The sequence below is a fragment of the Carettochelys insculpta genome, chromosome 7 (assembly GCF_033958435.1).
Source record: "Carettochelys insculpta isolate YL-2023 chromosome 7, ASM3395843v1, whole genome shotgun sequence".
Lineage (NCBI taxonomy): Eukaryota > Metazoa > Chordata > Testudines > Carettochelyidae > Carettochelys > Carettochelys insculpta.
Window position 1 is genome coordinate 42,270,815 of NC_134143.1, and position 20,583 is coordinate 42,291,397.

Below are 20,583 nucleotides of genomic sequence, written 5' to 3' on the forward strand. Positions count from 1 at the left end.
TACTTCCATTCCAAAGAGTTCAAAATTTAAATATTGCCATTAATTTTTATGTTAACTGGAGCTGACTGAATATTGCTTTTTGCCAATGAAAGAGAAAGTAAGTATCAGGGTGTAGATTCAAGAGGAAGCAAGAGTCCAGCACTGCAAACTACACATTCCTCTTTTTTGCACACCAGGTGGTATCAGCTACAAGTCTATCTGTGTTTTTTGTGTGCAGGAAAAGGGAATGTGATCCTTCCAATGCAGAGCAACTTGCTGCAGAATAAGCTAGTCTTCTGTGGAACCAGAATACAGCATCATCTGGGATAATTACACTTCCTTCGTCTTGTACTTCATCTGATATTCTATATCTAGATTGCAAGCTTTTCAGTGCAGGGGCTCTCTTTCACTACACATGCCTCCACAGCCTAGAATAAGGTCTATTAGTTGGGACTTCTAATTCTAGGCACTAACTTAGTACAAATAATTCACAATAATCTGTGGGTTTTAGGACTGATTTTATTTTGTCTCTTCAAGAGCAAGGATATTTCTGGATATTCAGATTTCCTTCTTGACTTTCTCAACCTGGATTCTTCTCTCAGCATCACCTAGATGGGGTGCCTGAGTATCAAGCGAGGTGCTGCTTCCCTCTCAATTCTAAGGCCTCTTTAGTACTCTGAGGGTTTCACATTCTAGACTTGATTGGCCATGACCTTCCCTTCACTCTGACATGCCTCCTGCATGGTCAGTGCATTGAACATATTACACAGAAATATTTTCTATTAATGTTGCCAGTGTAGTTGTCTGACCTCACATATGGGAAGTTTTCACTTCCAAAATTGGATTTGATAGTCCTGTCTGTAAATCCCAGGATGGGTCTAAACTGGATCTACCAGTAGTATAAAGATTGTCTCACTCTTAATGTTCTCTTACATTTCACATATAGTGGTGCTGGTGTGGCTGACTGATCAGCGACGGGGACTTCAAATGTTCAAACAGATAATGATTCTTCTGCATAAACTCAGAATTTCATGGCTGACAGCCACAATCTTGAGTGTTGGCTCTGTGCATGGAAATGAGCACACTGAGTCTGGGCTGGTATTAAATTGAATGGAATTGCCTTTTACATATTTGTCATGATTAGACCATTACAATTTTCATTTGAAATTAGGCATTTTCTCCTGTTCGGGCACAAAATCTGCTACGATGACCTACCCTCCAAAACTGATGGAACCAGTGAATTTCCAGAAGATCTTCAAGAAAATACTCTGCAATCAATTGACTGTGTTAGTAATTTAGTTTAATTAACTCATGTCTTTTGCTACCTGAATAGTGCATTCTAACTCCCCACTCTGCTGTCTTTATCCTCTTGGGTCACTAAATCTACAACAGGTAAAATGGCAGAGGAGAGAGACTACTTAGCCAGTTGCCAAAAAGACTTTTTTGCAGTCTTAAACCACTGGAATCTCTTCAGGATGTGGACTGCCTCTTTGTTATGTATTTGAACAGTGTCTAAGAAAATTAGACCCCAATTCATGACAGGGCTTGTAGATACTACTATAATACAAATAATAAATAACAGCAGTGGTTGTGCAGAAAGGTAAGAAACCTGTCTTCACCTCCAAAACAGCATCCAAAGTCTTGCTTGGGGAAATTCTTCTGAGTGGTTGACAGTCTGGTTATTTTGGACTACTGCCACTTAAGAAAACAGTAGAGTCTTTCTTGCTGTGAAGAATTTTTAAGTTAGTCTGAAGAGAACAAATTGCTTAAATGTGGAGTAAGCTCTTTACCACTGTGAGATCAGGAAATTATCTCAAGGGAACACATATCAAGTTTTTTTTCACAAGTTTAGCCAACTGCCACCAAATCAGATTCATGTCCTTTCTCATTGCTTGTGCATGGAGGTGCTAGAGCATCTTTCTTGGTGAAGACTATTACTGTTTTCCTACAGGTAGAGGGCAATGGGCTGACTATTCTTAAGGAAGCTGTTGTGATACCTCTGCTAAAGAAACCATTACCAACCCATAAACAGGAGTGGAATAAATTAGGTTTGTGCGTGTTATGGGTTAAGAAGTTAAGTGAGGGGAGATGCATTCAACATACTGATGATGCTCAATACCAGGGTTTCCCAAACTTTATATGGTTGGGATCTGATTTTTTTTCAGTACGCTTTTTGCAGCCCAAAAATATAAACACCTATAAAATGAAAAATAAATAAATTTTCACTGTTTATTACTTATTCACAATAATAATAGTACATAGCGATAATCTGTATATTTTCTAAGGACAGTATTTTTTTCCAAGGACCGGTACTGGGCTACAGACCACACTTAGGGAAATGCTGCTCTATACTATGAAGCACTGTCTATGTACACTGTGGGTTGGATAAGGCTCAACCTAGACAAGACAGACAATGTGAGTGCTGTGGGAAAAGCAGCTGAAGCATTATCAACTAATATGCGCCTCTGATTCAAGGCACATATTTGTCCTTTTAGGACAGCTTTGGTCAAAAGTGCTTTTTCCAGATGTGACTTGCAAGAAGAGCCCTTTGGAAGCAGATCCTGCTATAATCATGCATGACTTAGTCAATGGCAGATTAAATTACTGTAATGCACGGTACCCAGGCTATATATAAAGCTAATTTGAAAACTGAAGGTAGTGCAGAACATAGGTGCCTGTTTGTTGAAGGTCATGTTTCACAGAAGATGCACATTACCATCTGTGTTCCAGAATCCACACTGCCTGTTAATAGATTTTTGGGTGGAGTTCAAGGTGATGGCTTTGAGTAGAGGTACTCAAACTTCAGCTGTCTCAATAAAGAAGAAAGAAGGCTGCCAAAGGGGCATTTTTCTTGAGGGATCTGGGCTTCAGAAATTGGTCCTATCCCTCCTTGGTCTACCAGACCTTACTTTCTGAACATTCTTTTGAGCCCACTTTTTTTTTCTCAGTGATTGGAAGGTGAGGGATTGATGAGCTACAGTGGATTGTTTGACTGGTTACTGATATTAAAGAGTATCCATGAGTATTGTCAATCTATTTTAAGTTTTAGTCTTAATAGCATAAAATACTCACAGCAAATTTTAGATGGGTGCCAAAAAACAGAATTAATAAAATGAAAATAATCCTAAATAGATTTGAGTCAAAAAATGTAAGGGAGAGTGGAGGAAAAGAACATCATTTCATGTACAGTACGTAAAACAAAAACTCCTTTTCTCTTGTGAAAAGAAGCAACTATTTAAGGGACACTATGTAGTTTTATATTCTCTCCTGCCTTCCAAATTACTTTGAAAGTTTAATTCCTGCTCCTCCTCCTCTCAAATTAGGAGATCAGACTCCTTCAACTTGCTTTGGACAGCCAGTCCTCAGAGTGGTGTCTTATTAATAAACATCCAACTGTTTTGCTGCTCCAGATACAAAGAGGCGAACTATGATATATGCGTACCCACTATGATGGAGTTTTAAATGTCTCACCACTGAAAGGACTGTTTTTTGACAGAGACGTGGAGGAATCCTGGCCTTCACAAAATACAGGAAAAAAAAATGTGAAGGGAATGATTTTGAGACCACAAAACACTGACATATTCCTTTAAGTTTAATATATGTGTTTTTATTTCTATTTTACTAAAAGCATGTAATTTTTATAGTTTCAGTAGTGCATTTTGTACATACCTCTTTACATTTATATTCAGTAAAAAACACATCTTATTTTAAGATGGAGTGTGGAAATTCTTTGGACACTCAATAGCAAAGCTTTAGTTAGAATCAGCCAAAACCAAACAACCAAACCTCAATCTACTTCAAATATATTTTTTCACAAAAATAAAGATACAAGATATGTATTAACTTTAAAATAACTAAATCATTCTCACATTCACTTCTAAATCATACATTATAAATACCTTGCAAAATTTTTAATTTTTAAAAATATGAGCCTAATGGAAATCAACTAAAATCAAATTGGACAGGAGAAATCAAAATTCTTGACGCATGTAAAACTATAAAAAAAGCAATTCTGTGTTCCAAAGCAATTGCTAACAAACCTGATATTAATTTCTCAATTTTCATTATTCATTATAATGGAAATAATCTGTGGTAGATCAAAATTTTTTAAATCTGATGACCTGAAAATAATCTGGGCATGGATGGATCCCTAACTGTAATCCATCATTTTTTTCACAAAAACATTTGAGTGCAGACATTCCTTCAATTCCAGACACTACGTGCACCAAAACAATACAGAACGTCCACTAAATGTTTATTCTGTGCCACTGTTTCTGCATTTTAAACATATTCCGTATGCACATCCCACAGCTGCATTTTGACACCTGACCTCACTTCCAAAAGGTCTTAAAGTCTCCTCTGAGATATCTCATTTGTGATGCAATGCACACCCTATCATGTTTCTGCAAGGCTTTTAGTGATTTTTCTGTCCCAAAGTAGGAAAGACCAAAATTAGTAATCAATATGTCTCTCCCATGCAACCACACAACGAGGTACCCAGTGAGTCATCAAAACAAATGGAAGGGTTTATTGCGGGGGGGGGTGTTATTAAATGATTAAATTTTGAAGCAATAAGCCTGCAGGCAGTTCATAGTTTTTCAATTTACATGCTTTTTCTTCATCTTGCATCTACTTACCGACATAGCTGCATGGTCATTGTTGTTATTCTGAGAAGGAAACCAGTAAGGCAATCAAAACAAAAAATTAAAATGTACTGTCAACATCAAAAGAAATTTTGGCATCAGCAAAAGGGAAGAAAACTCTTCAGAAAACTTTTGTATATGACTCTTACTAAATTACTAAAATTATTTTCCCATATGTCTACATGAATGAAAAACATCTAGATCTAGAAAGGCTTAATTTGATATACAAGATTTTGATTTTCTTAACACTCACAAAAGACAAAAATATTTTGCTAGATCAAGTTGATACATTTTCCAAAATTCAAAGAAAGTAAAAATTTCTTGGAAAACGTAGGGGAAAATGGTATAGACAAATTTAAAAATATTATTGTGCAAAGAGAAACAAAAAATGATTAAACTGAAATAGGAGTACTTGATATGAGGATTGGGGGATCTGCCATAATCAAAATCAAAAATAAAAAAATCTAAGTAACATATCTGACAAGCAACATTTTCTGAATGAGTCCTCTAGAAAGTTTTATTTATTGTAATAAGTATTAATGATATATTTATTAAAATATTTAAAACAAAAATTAAATGGTTCCTTAAAATATTTTCATCATGTACATTTAACATTCCAACTACAAAGCACCTGGAAACTAATATGTTATTAATCTATTTCATTCATGCTATATTTAGGGAATACTTTAGGCTAATAAAAGGGTAAATAAAGTCTCTGTTCTAGAAGTAATCTAATTTTCACAAACCTTACTATTAATATAATTGGAAGGAAAAATAAATGTGAAAATAAAACATTTTTCTTCTTCAAGCCTTTTATGCTAACATTGTAACTAACGTACGGTACACCTGCACCCTTGGGCTGTGCCTACACAGAGCCGTGCTGCCAGCAGCATGATGCAAATGAGGTGTCTTGAAAATGCAATGAAGATGAAACTCCCTGTATGTTCCTCTTTCTCTCACGATACCCACAACCCAGGGATCAAGACTTGCTGCTAGGGTGTCTGGCTATAAATAGAGTTCTCATGTATTAATGTGGCATGTTTGAATACCTACAATATTTCCACCCCCAATGCAATAATATGCCAATATTTCTTAAATGAAATTTCCTTCTAAAAGTTATCTGATCCAAAATCTTATATAGTACATTATATTGCATATGGCAAATTACAGTCCAGCTTTCCATAAGACACCAAAATCTTTAAGGCTAGCCTTACTTATGTTTTATTAACATGTTTAATTATGAAAACTGGACAGTTTTGTGGACTTGTCCGTTGAAAATATCTTTATTATAAACATCCTTTTTAGAAAAAGTATTTCTTACTTTTACAAATCAAACTGAAATCAAGGATAAGAAAAACAATAAATACTAATTTTCATACCATTTCTACTACTCTTACACACTAATATTTATATACAGAGGTCTACAGAACAGGTTTCTGCATTTTGTTGACTTGTTCACAAATGAATCAACCAGGTCAAGCAAATATGTCTCAGGTGATTCTATTACAGATGATCAGAATAAGACAAAAAAATACCATCTTATATTTTATTGGAACTATAATACTGGAAGTCCATATAGTTCAGTATACTGTCTGTTATACTAGCCAACATCAAATTCAAGAAACTCAAAGTGGTGAATTATAGAATGACTTGTCCATCAGGTGATATTTCCTCCTTACCTTCTCAGCTAGAAATTAGGTTATGCCCTAAAATATAAATATATATTTCTTCCTTCCTTTCTATAAATAGTTAACTGATATAACTGCTTCTTTCCATTCTTTCCCACTCAGTGCTACACTGTTGACACAGAGATGCCCAGATCATTTAACATGTAAAACAATGTCACCAATCTGTAACATGGCACCCCACCATGAATGCAAATGGCCATAAACTATATATCAGTTACAACTAAGGAGGCTTAGTCCTGAAAAGTGGACCAGAAATGTTCCCTATCCCTTATATTTCACACAGCTACTAGTCTTGTGTGCTAAACAAACACTTTAAGAGTGGGGAAAAGATGAAGAGAGAGGAAAATCAAAGCCACTTTAACAATAGATTTGGAATATCAGATCTGTCCCTTTGACCACGAACTCTAATATCTTGTCTCCTCTGCAACTGGTCAAATACATGACACTTCAGAGAAAGACAAAAAAACCCTCAAATTCCTTTACCTACTGTAATTAGGCTGCAGTGTTCACACATGAAATTATTTCTCAACTTCCAACACAGACTTGGATACTTTCAATTAATAGAAATAGGTTATATTCATTAACATAAGTGAAGCAATCACTCATCAAATAGCAGAAACATGGAAAAAGATGAAGCACAATGTAATGAATCCATAAAGAGTAAATGTTTTGTAACAAATCCTACTGTAGCACTGGTATAGACTGGAAGGAGTTCCACCAATTTCATTGAAGTTACTTCAGATCAACAATGGCATAAAAATGAGAGCAGAATCCACCCTCGTAGTTATGCACTAGTATTGAAGGTGACCAGTCAGACAATGAAATATAATAATGGATACATAATTCAGATGGACAATACCTCTTCTATTTGGAGCTGAGGAAAAGAAGACATTTATCTGACTCATGGGGATGATTAGTTTCAGTGGGAAGGCAGACAGGCAGAAGCCTGTGATCTTTTTATATTTTATTTTAGTTCAAATTTCTGGGTTCAAAATTTTGGATGCTGTTTAAAATCACGCTCAGCGTACATGGGTTGAATCAGTTTTGCATTCTGTAGTCAGTGGACATGTTCACAGCATTTGCATGCAAAATTACAATATATATTAGAAAATCTGGCCTTAAATGATTTCATAAAATTTAGAAAACAGTATGAATGTTAAGTAGTAATTTTGTCAAATAAAAGCTTTGAGAAGTATTTTAGTTTCTTCTTTCAAAGTAAAATCTTTCACGATGTTTTATAATTCTTGTTCATGATAATATATAATTCTACACTGAATAATGCATCAATTAGCAGGTAAGCACATCAAAATCTTATCTACCCTGCTAACATACTTACTTAACAGACATTCTCTTTTAAAATGAGAAATAAAATAAGACTAGTAATTTGAAAAGGAAGTCTGTTTTTTATACTTACAGGCAAATGAGTAAAAACTTGAAATGTGCTTCTTAAGAAATTAATAAGATCCATTAAATATCCACTGGCTCTTCCATCAGGCTCCAACATTGTCCAATCATAATCAGCAAGCTGAATAAACTCATCAATTTTCTGGTTCAGCTTGGTATATATTTCTCCTTCTGCTGCATGTCTCGCATCCTGGAAAAAACCACAAACCAATGCTGCATAATTATCACCACTCAAAACTTTATTAAAATGGATATAACTCTACTGACAGATACATCGTTTAGCAGAGCATATGATCTTTTGGGAATCAATCAATAAAACACTGATTAGTTTTTGAAACCATATTGTAACTTTTGCCTTGAAAGCACAAAGTTGCCAGTGGCAACTTCATTAAATCCTTGGCTTTGTAATTTGTTACACATATCAACATAGTGCCATTGTGCATATGGTTTTTTAGATCCTATACTATGGCTATGTCTGCACTAGAGGGCTTTGTCGGTAAAGTTGAGGGCAAGAGTGGAGTGGCCACAACTGCCTAAGTTCCACTGCCAATTAAAACCCCACAAAAGCACTCTCCAATTAGGAGAGATACAGGGCGGGTTATGTAATTTGCATGCAAATATCAAAGAATTATAGTTAATGGAGGGTAAATAACTGCTCCTTCTTCTTCAAGTTATTGTTCACACAGATTCCACTCTTTGTGACTAACAAGCAGTTGCCTATTTGCTTGCAGATGTGCAAAAGGATCTGAGAAGTCCCTTTGCCAGTCAAAACACAACAAATGGCCCTAATAATCCTCAAGGGCCCTTCCCATTACTTTCTGCAAAACTCACTTTGTGCCGCCACGGTGATGGGGGCTGTGTTTGGGGAAGGAAATTTTGCAATGTTCTTCTGAGGGAGGAAAATGAAAACACTTCTTCCCGTGGTAAGGCAGTCCTGTCAAGCATGCCATGACTAGTCTTTCAATCAGCACTGAAGGGTGGTTTAGCAATAATACCCTGTGGTCTCATGATAACAAGTGACTGCAGTTGGGAGCCCTCAGAAAGGTCTCTGTACACGGAAGCAGAAATCCAGGGGTTCAGGTGGTACCACAGCAATTGGCCTTGGTGCCAAAGCACATGATATCAAGATTGGTGCCTTGTTGTTGGTACTAGAGACTGCATGGTCCTGGATATGGGAGCAGACAGTCAGGGCCACCTTGAATGTCAGTGTGGGCATGTCAAATAACGGCTACATCTGCACTACAAGATAAATTTGAATTTAAGGTGGTTAGCTCGATTGTACCAAGTGACTGTCCTCATTGTAAATACCATTAGCTCACTTTAGGGAGCACTAATATCAATACCATAATATTGTTGGAACTGGGTGGGTGTAGCATCAAGTTCAAATTTAACAGTTCAAATGAAGGCTAGTGGAAGCACCATGTCTTTGAATCTAATTTGTTACCCTCCAGAGGCTGACTGGCACTGTTGCAAATGGGTCCCGGTTGCCCGCCACTCACAGGAGCTGGGAAACTGATCAGCATAGCAGCCCTGGTCAGTGTCTTGGCTCCTGCAAGTAGGGAGAGCCCGGAAACTGATAGCACTGCTGCAGATGGCTCCCAGCTCCCCACTACTTGTGGGAGCCTGGAAACTGACCAGCGCAGCACCTGGCTCCTCACTGCACCTGGTTCCCGGCTCCCATCAACCAGGCGCAGCAGCTCTGGTCAGTTCCCTGGCTCCCACAAGTTGTGGGGAACCAGGAGCCAGGCAGCAGGGTGAGCACTGCCAGTGGTGGGGGTCCAGCAGGGCCCAGGAGAAGGTGCAGAATGCAGGGCTGAGGGAACTGTGGGATAGGTTCCCACAATGCATTGCTGCAACAGCTGATGTTTGGCTAATCTAGTGTAGCAGCACTAACTCAACTTTGTGTGGACTTGTGGGAAGTGAGGATACTCAAAACTGAATTTATAAAATCCAGCATTATAAAATTGAATTTAATAAAATCAGATTTATCCGGTGGTGTAGATGTAGCTTGAGATTCTATGTTTTTAGAGGAGTGAGCTTTACAGGAGGCTGTCTGCCTCCTTTTTTGGAGAGAAATATTTGTGCCTGTCCTCATCCCTGAAGCGATGCTCATTATTTTCTGACTATGTCAATTTAGTGCCCCAGTTTCCATGTAGACTCCACCCACAGAGCCACACAATAATTTTGCCCCTCAGCCTCATATCTGCCCTTTTCATCCAAGCTCATCTGCAACTTTGGAGGCTGGCAGAGGGTGCTGGGAGGGAAAGATCGCTGGGTATTTTTATTACCTCTCTCACTGGCCAGGGGAACGGGGGAGGGAGTAGCTCACAGATTCTTGATACCTGCCCACCCTCCTATACCAGTTTCTTTGTACTGTGCCATCCTCCTTCCCTTCTTATAATACTGGTGTATGCTGCTGCCTCTTCTCCCTGCCTTGACAGCTCCTGGAGGGATGGGAAAAGAAGCATGTCTCCTTCGAGAGCTGTGATTGACTGCTCTTTCCCAAAAGGCAAGGAAGTGAGGAAGACATACAATTTTGCCCAGAACTTATACGGGTTATATACATATAGGAAAAAAAAAAACTAATGGAAACAAGTAAGAATAACAAAGGTACATATATTGTACAATAGGATGTATTAAATTATCAGATTATATAATTCAAATGACACAGCTAAATTTATTTTATTATTCCCTGTCTAATTAAGAATTAGAATATAAAGCATATGAATTGAGAATCTTATTTTCTCTTTCTTCTACTGTTCTTTTTTTAGAGTTCATTGAGGAACTTTAAATGGAGGAAAAGCATTTATCTGTTGAATCTGTAAAAACATCAAATGAAAAATTATCCTAAAATACAAGTTTGTGATCAACGTAACCTGTAAAAGCAACAAACAGTTCTCCCAATTTGACATTAGAGAGTCTAGCCACTTGTTAAAATGTCAAAAGTATTGTACTGACATTTACTATTTTGGAGATTGCTATGACTGTAAAAACATCAGTTAATGATAAACCTTTACTTGATCTTTTTATTTAATTCATAACAATCTGTAAAAACAAGAATGGCATGTCGTGTTAGCTCCTGCAGGAGTGAACTTCCTGAGCTTAGTGTGATTGATGGGTTGAAAAAAAAACACACTGAGAGTTTGTTTGTAACCTACCACCTGCTAATTGGCTCTAACAGCTGGCATAGGTCTATTTAAACAGTTACAGCTCCAGCCTCCCCCCGCACCCTTTTGTATTTTGCTGCCAGATTTTGGCTACAACCATTTATTTTGTTTTGGTTATTGAGTTACAACAGCAATAGGGGACTGTCAATATTTTAATAACAAAGAGTTCCATATTCTCACTCAGGAAAAATACTGAACACACCAGACATTTGCAGGTAATCTGGCCCATTCTAAAGGCAAAAATTTAGTTTTCAGAAGTATTCCTGTAATCCCAAGGGATAAATCAAGCAGGCCGGGTTTCCCTATGTTTAATAATGGAACAATTCTCAGAGGCAGGAAAATTTCCTCAACTCACTCTCTCATTCTAGGAACAGAATTTTAACAAGGGACTTCTGGGAGCCTCCAGAACTCTCACCCACCATCAGAAGAGTTGGATGGGAAGGACTGATTTCTTCAATAGCTCTGCTCCTTTCTTTGTAAGAGGCCCCAGGGAGCAGCTCTTCCATTGTATGGAGTGTCACCAGTAGCACACTGTAGGATTCCTTTTCATCACCATGCTCTTCAACATTTGAATGAGGCCATTAGGAAGTTTAGGACTTGCCTGCATAAGGAGTTATTCTGAAATTGCTCCGGATTAACTCCCTGTGTGGATGCTTCGATACTGGAATGAGTGCCTTATTCTGAATTATTTTAATCCACTGGATTATAACAATGTGAAATAAAGCACTCATTGCTGAACAAGAGCATCCACATTGGGAGCTATTTAGGAATAACTTTAAATTCTTACCCTACACCCTAAACTGAATTAACTTCACAGTGCAGACAACGCCTTAGTGAGATATCAATATGCGGATGATACCCAGCTTTATTTCTCAACCTTGTCTAACCCAGACTGAGCAACTCACCTAGTGTTTGAATGAAACACTGTCTAAAAGAATTGAATAAGATACACAGGAAAGTGACACTTTGTGTGGGTGGGTGATATAGGACAGGCAAGCCTTTAATATAAAAATGACCTTCTGAGTCAGATCAATGGTCTATGTAGCTCAGTATCCCGTCTTCCAACAGTGGCCAGTTACATGTGTTTCAGCGAGAGTGAATAGACCAGGGAAATTTTTCAAGTTGTCCATCCCCCATTGCCCAGTCCCAGCTTCTGGCAGCAGAGGCTGAGGGACTTCCAGATCATGGGATTGTGTCCTTGAGCATCTTGCCTAATAGCCATTGATAGGCCCAACCTTCATAAAATTATCTCATTCATTTTGAACCCACTTATATTTTTGGCCTTCTCATGATCCCTTAACAAAGACCTCCACATGTTGACTGTATGTTGTCTGAAGAAGTACTTCCTTATGTTTTAAACCCACTGCCTATTACTTTCATTGGGTGACTCCTGGTTCTTGTGTTATGAGGAGTAAATAACCTTATTCACTTTATCCACACCATTCATGATTTTATATACCTCTGTAGCATACTTCCACGCCCTGTCATCTGTTTTCCAAGCTTTAATAGTTCCAGTCTCCTTGTCTGGAATCTCTTTCATAGACCTAATCATTTTTGACTGTTGCTGCACACTGAGGAGACATTTTCAAGCAACTATCCACAAGGAATCAAAACTCTTTTTCTTAAGCAGTAACAGCTACTTTAGACTCCATCATTCTGTATGTATAGGTGGGAGCATTACAGTTTCCATTGTACGTTACTTTGTATTTATCAACTTAGAATTTAAACTGACATTTTCTTGACCCAGTTTTGCGAGAGCTCTGTATAAGTCTTTGCAGTCAGCTTTGGGCTTAACTATTTTGTGTGATTTCTTATTGTTGTTCAACTTTGCCACCTCACTATTTTCCCCTTTTTCCAAATAAAGGTCACTAACCTGTTCCACAACTGGTGTTCTTCAAGATGGGTTGTTCATGTCCATTCCACAAATGGTGTGCGGGTTCATCACATGCACCAGTGCTGGAAGGTTTTCTCCTAGAAGTAACTGTAGGGCAACACCTCCGGTGACCTCTGACGTGGCACTTTCCTGGCACGGCATACGGGGCACTGGGCACCGCCACCCCACTCAGCTCCTTTTTGCAGGTGACTCACAGAGTGGGGAATGAGGGTGGGATGTGGAATGCACATGAGTGATACATCTCAAAGAACTCCTGTTACAGAACAGGTAACCCTCTTTTTTAATTCGAGTGCTTGCTCATATTCATTCCACAATAGGTGACTAGCCTCAGAGGCAGGTCAGAGTCATGAATGAGAAGGCTGCGGGATCATCCTACCAAATCCAACATCTACCCTAGCTTGGGAGATGATGGCTTAATGGATGGTGAAAGTGTGCACTGAAGCCACTGATGACCCTGTAGCCACCTGACAGATGTCCTGGATAGGGATGTGAGCCAACAAAGCCTGCATCCTAGTTGAGTGCACCTGCACAATTGGTGGCAGCGGAATGCCACCCAGATCATGACAGGCTCAAATACACACGGTGATCCAGTTTGAAATTCCATGGATAGAAACTGACTGTCTCCTCATTTGCTCAGCCTAGACAGGACCAGGTTCGAGTGCCATTGCAGGACTAGGGGTCTGGCCAGGGGAGAGTGGCGTTCTAGACCCATAAGGAACCTGTCTGTTATGCCATGGGAGAAGACCATGCAGATCTTCCCCTAGAGATGGAAAGCAGAAATGGCCAGCAGGTGCACATGGAGGAAAGAATGCACAAACCCCTGGTCTTTCAAATAAAGCAGATATCTAGGATCGATTGAACTGGGGCCTTTAACAGTCTGCTGCCTAATGTGCAAATCTTGCCCATTAAGCCAAGACCTATTGTCGAGTTGAGGGTTTTCTGCTCTCGAGGAAGACCTGCTGAACACCCTCCAAGCAGGCCTGTACCTCTGGGTTCAACCACACAGCATCCATGCTGTGAAGTGCAGGGATGAGGTTGGGGTGGAGGAGATGGCCATGGACCTAGGACAGAAGGTTCAGGAAGAGGGGCAGCAGCCACAGAGGAGTACTGCCAGGGCTGACAGGGTTCTGAACCAATGTTGATGGGGCCATGCCAGAGCTAGCACGATGACCGTGGCCTTCCCCTTTTAGATTTTTGAAGGTCCTTGATGACGAGCAGAAATGCATAGAGCAGATTCCCCTTCAAGACAAGAGAAAAGCATCCAAGATGGAGCCCATGCCCAGGCCTTGTCTGGAGCAGAATAGGGGGCAGCAGCAGTTCTGCATTGTAGTGAACAGGTCCACCTGGGAGGTCTCAGGTCAGGTAGTTCATAAGAGAGAGAGATGAGGACTCCTGGGAGATGATAAGCCTCCAGGTTCATCTTGTGTATGATACAGATATCCTGGAGTGTGAGGACCTCCCAGCAGAGGGTCACAGAATGGGCTCCTCCCTGTCTGTTGACAAAAGTATTGAAGCTACATTGTTCGCGAGGACTTGTCTGGAATCTGGAATCTTGTCTGGAATTCTATGTTGATAAATACAAAGTAACGTACAATGGAAACCGAAATGCTCCCACCTATACATACGGAATGATGGAGTCTAAAGTAACTGTTACCGCTTAAGAAAAAGGGCTTTGATTCCTTGTGGATAGTTGTTTGACAATGTCTGCTCAGCATGCAGTAACAGTCAAAAATTATTAGGTCTATGAAAGAGATTCCAACTGGCCATCTTACCTGTTGAATGGGGGCAGTAGGTTTTGCACATGAGATGAACTGCTCTGATTTCTTTGAACTTGACAGGCTGACCCATCTCATCCAGGAACTACATGCTTGGGCCCAGGTGTACCCAAGATGGGGTCCACATCCAAGGTACAATGTGTCCAACACGAACTCAATGGTAGGAGGGCAGCTCTGGAACAGGACTCTGTAAGATATATTCCCTGGAATTGTCCAGGGATTGTACAGCACTGGAGGGAGGTAAATATGGGATCTGGGACAGTGAGAACCTTACCCAGATGGCACCTGGCCTGCAAGAAGACAGACACCAGCCAGCAGTTGGACGACATAAGTACATGCCACCATGTGCCCCAAACTGGATGAGTGAAAACTGGTAGTGTTCCTGACCTACCACAAAATGGAGGAAATGTCTGTGACCCTTGAAAACAGAGATGTGAAAGTACATGTCCTGAAGGTCAAGGGTAGTGTACCAGTCTCCAGGATCCAGCAAGAGGATAATCAAGAAAAGGGAAACCATGTGGAACTTCAGCTGTGCTAGGTACCAGCTGAGATCTCAGAGATAAAGCGTAGACCTGAGCAACACTACTGTCTTGCCTATTTTAAAGTACTGGGCGTAGAACCCCTTGTCCATGAATTCCACTGGCCCACCTCCATAGACCCAGAGCAAATGAGTTGGTACACCTCTTGTTTGAGAGGATACTCATGAGAAGGGTGCCTGAAGAGGGATGAGTGGGAGGGACAGGCAAGAGAGGTGATGAGTAATTGTACAGTTTAGCCCCTGGAGATGACGTTGAGAACCAGCAATCCAAGGTAATGGACACCTATGCCAGGAAAAAATGGGACAGGCAGTTGGAGAAGTTGGAGGGGAGGCTGGAGTCATCAGGCAGATGGGTAGGTCACCCTCGATCATCCTATCAAAATGGGACAATGTGTTTGCTAGCCTGCTTACCCTTGGAAGAGCCTGGCTGTGGGGCTAATTGAGGTTACTGGGAGGAGCTCTTTTTATACGGCTTGCATGACTTATGTGAAGGTTCCTGGCAGGGCTGACTCCCTGTGTGGGCACCCGCTGGGGCTTAAACTTGATGAGGGAGGGGGCCATGGCATCTTCAGTGTTACCTGAGTGTCCTTCAGACCATAAAGTATAACATCATTCTGCTCTGCAAATAGAGCCTTGCTGTTGAAGGGAAGATCCTGCAGTGAGTTCTGGGCCTCACACAAGAGGCCAGACAGAAGCAGCTGTGGTGATCTGTGCATAGAGATTGTGCAAGTCATGGTCTGTGCAGCCATGTCTCTCACATCCGAGGACACTTGAGCTGCGTCTACACGTGCACGCTACTTCGAAGTAGCGGCTCCAACTTCGACGTTAGGCGGCGAGACGTCGAAGTCGCTAACCTCATGAGGGGATCGGAATAGCGCCCTACTTCGACGTTGAACGTCGAAGTAGGGACCGTGTAGACGATCCGCGTCCCGCAACGTCGAAATTGTGGGGTCCTCCATGGCGGCCATCAGCTGGGGGGTTGAGAGACGCTGTCTCTCCAGCCCGTGCAGGGCTCTATGGTCACCGTGTGCAGCAGCCCTTAGCCCAGGGCTTCTGGCTGCTGCTGCTGCAGCGGGGGATTCATGCTGCAGGCACAGGGTCTGCAACTCGTTGTCGGCTCTGTGTATCTTGTGTTGTTTAGTGCAAGTGTGTCTGGGAGGGGCCCTTTAAGGGAGCAGCTGGCCGTTGAGTCCGCCCTGTGACCCTGTGTGCAGCTGTGCCTGGCATCCCTATTTCGATGTGTGCTACTTTGACGTGTAGACGTTCCCTCGCTGCGCCTATTTCGATGTTGGGCTGAGCAACGTCGAAGTTGAACATCGACGTTGCCAGCCCTGGAGGACGTGTAGACGTTGTTCATCGAAATAGCCTATTTCGATGTCGCCACATCGAAATAGGCTACTTCGATGTAGGCTTCACGTGTAGACGTAGCCTTGGAGAGCTGCTCTGGCTGCCACCCTACCCTCCTTTGGGAGCGCTTGAAGGTTTTTTCTATCCACTTTCAAGAGGGAGGTCTCAAACTTGGAGGTACTCTGTCACAAGTTGAAGTCATACCTCCCCAAGAGCGTCTAGTGGTTTGCCACGCTCAACTGAAAACTGGAGGGTGAATAATTTTTTTTTATCAAATAGGTCTAATTTCCTGGAGTCTTTAATTTTGGGGGTCAACACAGCCTCCCAGTGGTGCCCCCAATGAGTCAGGGGCTGAGCGAAAGTAAAGGTACACATTACCTTTGGATGGGACAAAGTATTTGTGTTCTTCACACTTAGGATTCAGGGAGGATAGAGTTTGCCACAGGACCTAAGATACACTATCACCTCACCATGGAGCCCCAGTGCCACTCTGGCCAGTGTTGCAGATGAAAGCTCATTGAACAGGGTATCAGAGGGCTCCTCCATTTCCTCCGCCCTCAAGCTGAGGTTGGAGGCCACCCTCGTCAGCAATTCTTGGTGGGCCTTGGTGTCAAGGAGAGGGAGGGGTCACGATCACCTCATTCGAGGGTACGGAGGAAGAAAGTCATGCTTCTGGTGCTCTGCCAGGCACCATGGGCACCAACACCAGTGGCAACTCTCCCTGAGTGGGAGGAGATCCAGCGACAAATGTGTTGAGGTGTGCGGGCTTCATGACTGTCTGAGACCCGAGCTACTGACTGGGTCATTTGAGATGGGTGAGCAAAGTTCCGAGGAGGCCAGTGGTGCCATGGAGCCAGCCATAGATCCTAACACCATTGCACTATCTGATGTGCCAATAGTGCCGGAGGTCCCACCTACAGGGGTTGCACCAGCAAGGAGCCCCATGCTGGAGATGGGTGGAAGCAGTACTGAGCATGAGACTGCATGTCCAGCATTGAGGAACTGGACTCTTCCCACAGGCTGCCACAGATCTGCTGCTCCTTGATTGGCCATGAGCAGCAGATCTGCAGCACCCTGTGACCGGAGATCTATGCCTACCCCTTCTTGAGCAGGGCTGGGTGCATGATCTGGAGTCTGAAGCCACCTGGAGTCTGGAACAGTTACAGAGGCCTGGGATGTGGGTATCAGCAGAGACTGTATGTATCTCCTGTGTGGCTGCATCTGAACGTGACAGAGTTCTGCTGTCTGGAGAGGTGGGGGTGGAGTGGGCTGGGGTGCTCTGCTCAGCCTGAGTCAGGCCCCTCAAGCACACCAGAGATTGGGAGCCATCCAACAGGGTCTGTGCTCTATTCCTGGCTTGTCCGCTTTTTTCTGAGGTGGGGTGAACAGCTCTTTGTTGCCCTCCTCGGCTTCTTTGTTGAGGCTGGGAAGGGGGAATTGTGGTGATTGGTGGGTGGTGCATGGTGCTGTAGCCAATCTATGTGCTGGTGCCAGGGTTAGAGCTGACTCCATGAAGAGTGCACAAAGTCAAATGTCCCACTCTTTCTTAGTCCTAGGCATAAAGGAGTTGCAAATTTTGCTCCTATCGATGACATTTGCTTCACTGAGACAACACAGCAACTATTGTGTGGGTCACTGACTGGCACAGATCATTTTCATGAATCATAAGGTTTAAACTCCAAGGACTGGGTTATGCCCTGATCCAAGTGTTAAGTCCCTAAGGAGACGAGATACTCTAACTATAATACAGGAAAACTAACCACAAATAGACTCACCATGGGGAGAAGACAACAGCCAAGGTTGGAGCAGAGCTGTTCCACTGGTGGCAAGAAGGGATACAGGGTGGGGGAAATGCATCTCTTACACTGCACCAGGGACACTCTACTCCAGGGGTTGCTAGAGGTGCTCCCTTATGGGTACTGCTCCGGGAAAAATTTCTGTCACTGATGTATGTGGTGAGCACACACACACCTATTGTGGAATGGACATGAGCAAGCACTCAAAGAAGAATTTCTGAATATGTTGCACGGCACAGCATAGTATACATCCTTAAGTAACCTCAATATTTACCTCTCTCCCCTGTGAAAACTAGCCATGTATTCTTACCTTTTGTTTCCTATCTTTTAACCAGTTACTGATCCATGAGAGGACCTTCCCTCTGATTCTATGACTCCTTATTTTGCTTAAGAGTTTTTGGTGTGGAACAATGTCAAAGGCTTTCTGAAAATCCAAGTACACTACACCCATTGGATCATCCATGTCCATGTTTGTCATGTCCCCCAAAGAAGGCTAATAGATTGGTGAGTCATGATTTCCACTTACAAAAGGTATGTTGACTCTTCCCCAACAAATTATGTATATCGTAGGCTACATCTACACTGCAGAGATCTTTCGAAAGAAGCCGTTCCGGAAGATCTCTTACAAAAGAACTTCTTTTGGAAATGAGTGTCCACACACAAAAAAGCAGATCAAATGAGCGATCTGCTCTTTTGAAAGAGAGCATCCACACAGCCCCTGCTCTTTCAAAAGAATGAGCTAGGGATCCAAAACTCAGGCCCCATGAGGACTGTTCTTTTGGAAAAAGGGCCTGTGGAGCATCAACACAGTTTGCTTTCCAAAGGGGGCGCTCCTCCTGCAACAGGAAAGGAAGAGCGAGTTCAATAGAAGCGCTGCATTCTTTCAATTTACTTTCCAAAGAATGCTTTTTGTGCATAGACGCTCCACAGGATCTTTTAAAAGAACCCCCTTCTTCTGAAAAATCTTCTGAAAGAACTTGCTAGTGTAGATGCAGCCTAAGTGTCTGACGATTCCCCTCTTTACTATAGTTTAAGCTAATTTGTCTGATATTGGAGTCAAGATTACTGGCATGTAATTGCTAGGGTCACCTCATGAGTGTTTTTTATGAATCCACATTACATTAGCTATCTCTCAGTCATCTGTTACAGAAGCTAATTTAAGCACTAGGTTACACATCACAGTTAGCAGTACTGCAATTTCATATCTGAGTTCTTTGGTCGTGGTAATTTTTTAGAGTTTATCAATTTATTTCAAAACCTCCTCCTGGACACCTCCATCTGAGATTGTGCCTCATATTTTTTGCCTTAAAGGGATGAGACAGGTATGGGAATCTCTCTTCGGGGTAAAAAGATTTCAATTTTTAAAAAAACTTAACATGGTAGAGACACTTACAAACTGATCTTATGGAATGTAACAGGAATCCATAAGACTAACAAAGAAAAGGATATTCTTTGTCACTTAAAATGTATGGGATCTAATATAATTTGCCTCCAAGAGCTGTACTTAATAATAACGGTACATACCTAACTGCAGAATGGCTGAGTTGGTGAGATCTATGCAGTTTTTCATAAAAAGGAAAAAAGGATTAATCAAAAAAGGATTTTCCTACACAAATGGAGCATGTTGCATTAAAATGTGATTCGCCAGGGGAAAAAATAATACTTTTATGTCATGCCAAGGAGGAGAGAAACCATACAGGGTATCTTATAATCCTGCTGCTTGTGCTTACACTTAATTCAATTATGTTTTATCTGGTTCTTAGATATCACAATGACAGGCACAGTATGAGCACTTAGATAATTAAATGAAGTACATCTAGCTCTATACACAAGAAGTTATATCGTTGCTGTCTAAATCCCAAATGAAAAAGTTATGACGGCACATATAAATATGTGTTCCTTGAAATAACTGTGGATAGTATGCTCCAGAAACAGTATGAATACATAGTAAACTGATATTTGACCTATGGACAAGAAAAAAGAGAACTGACAAAGATTAAAGTGAAGAAACATACGGAAAAACTAATTGTTGAAGTTCTAGAGACAAGATGGATAATATCGTTTATTGGCTGTAGTTTTGATGAGCTAGAAAAGCTGCTAAGTTTACATTGAGCTCTTCAGCTCGAGAGCTTGTCTTTCTCACCAAAAAGGCCTTTCTTTCCAGTAAAAATGTTACCTCACCCACCTTGTCTCTTTAAAATCCCACGACCAATAGCACTATGACAATTCTTTATTACCAAAATTCTATTTGTTGGAGAACACAAAGTGAGAGACCATGACAAATCCTTACATTTAAAAGCAAAGGCTTCGCCCGCCAGTCAAAATGGTCAAAAACTGTTAGTCATAACAGTT

The 20,583-nt window shown here is 41.4% G+C and overlaps 1 protein-coding gene across 7 annotated transcripts in view; it reads right to left on the bottom strand.

Moving 5' to 3' along the window:
• The window catches only part of EXOC6 (exocyst complex component 6), a 190,264-nt gene that overhangs the window by 52,907 nt on the left and 116,774 nt on the right, over positions 1 to 20,583 (bottom strand). For 4 of the 7 annotated variants that reach the window (XM_075000388.1, XM_075000391.1, XM_075000390.1 and 1 more), the window contains 2 exons: positions 7,725 to 7,904; positions 4,617 to 4,646 (listed from right to left, as the gene is read on the bottom strand). In XM_075000388.1, the coding sequence (XP_074856489.1) occupies positions 4,617 to 4,646; positions 7,725 to 7,904 (210 nt within the window). The remainder of the gene's footprint in view (positions 1 to 4,616; positions 4,647 to 7,724; positions 7,905 to 20,583) is intronic. The other 3 variants (XM_075000389.1, XM_075000392.1, XM_075000393.1) reach the window with 1 other exon arrangement.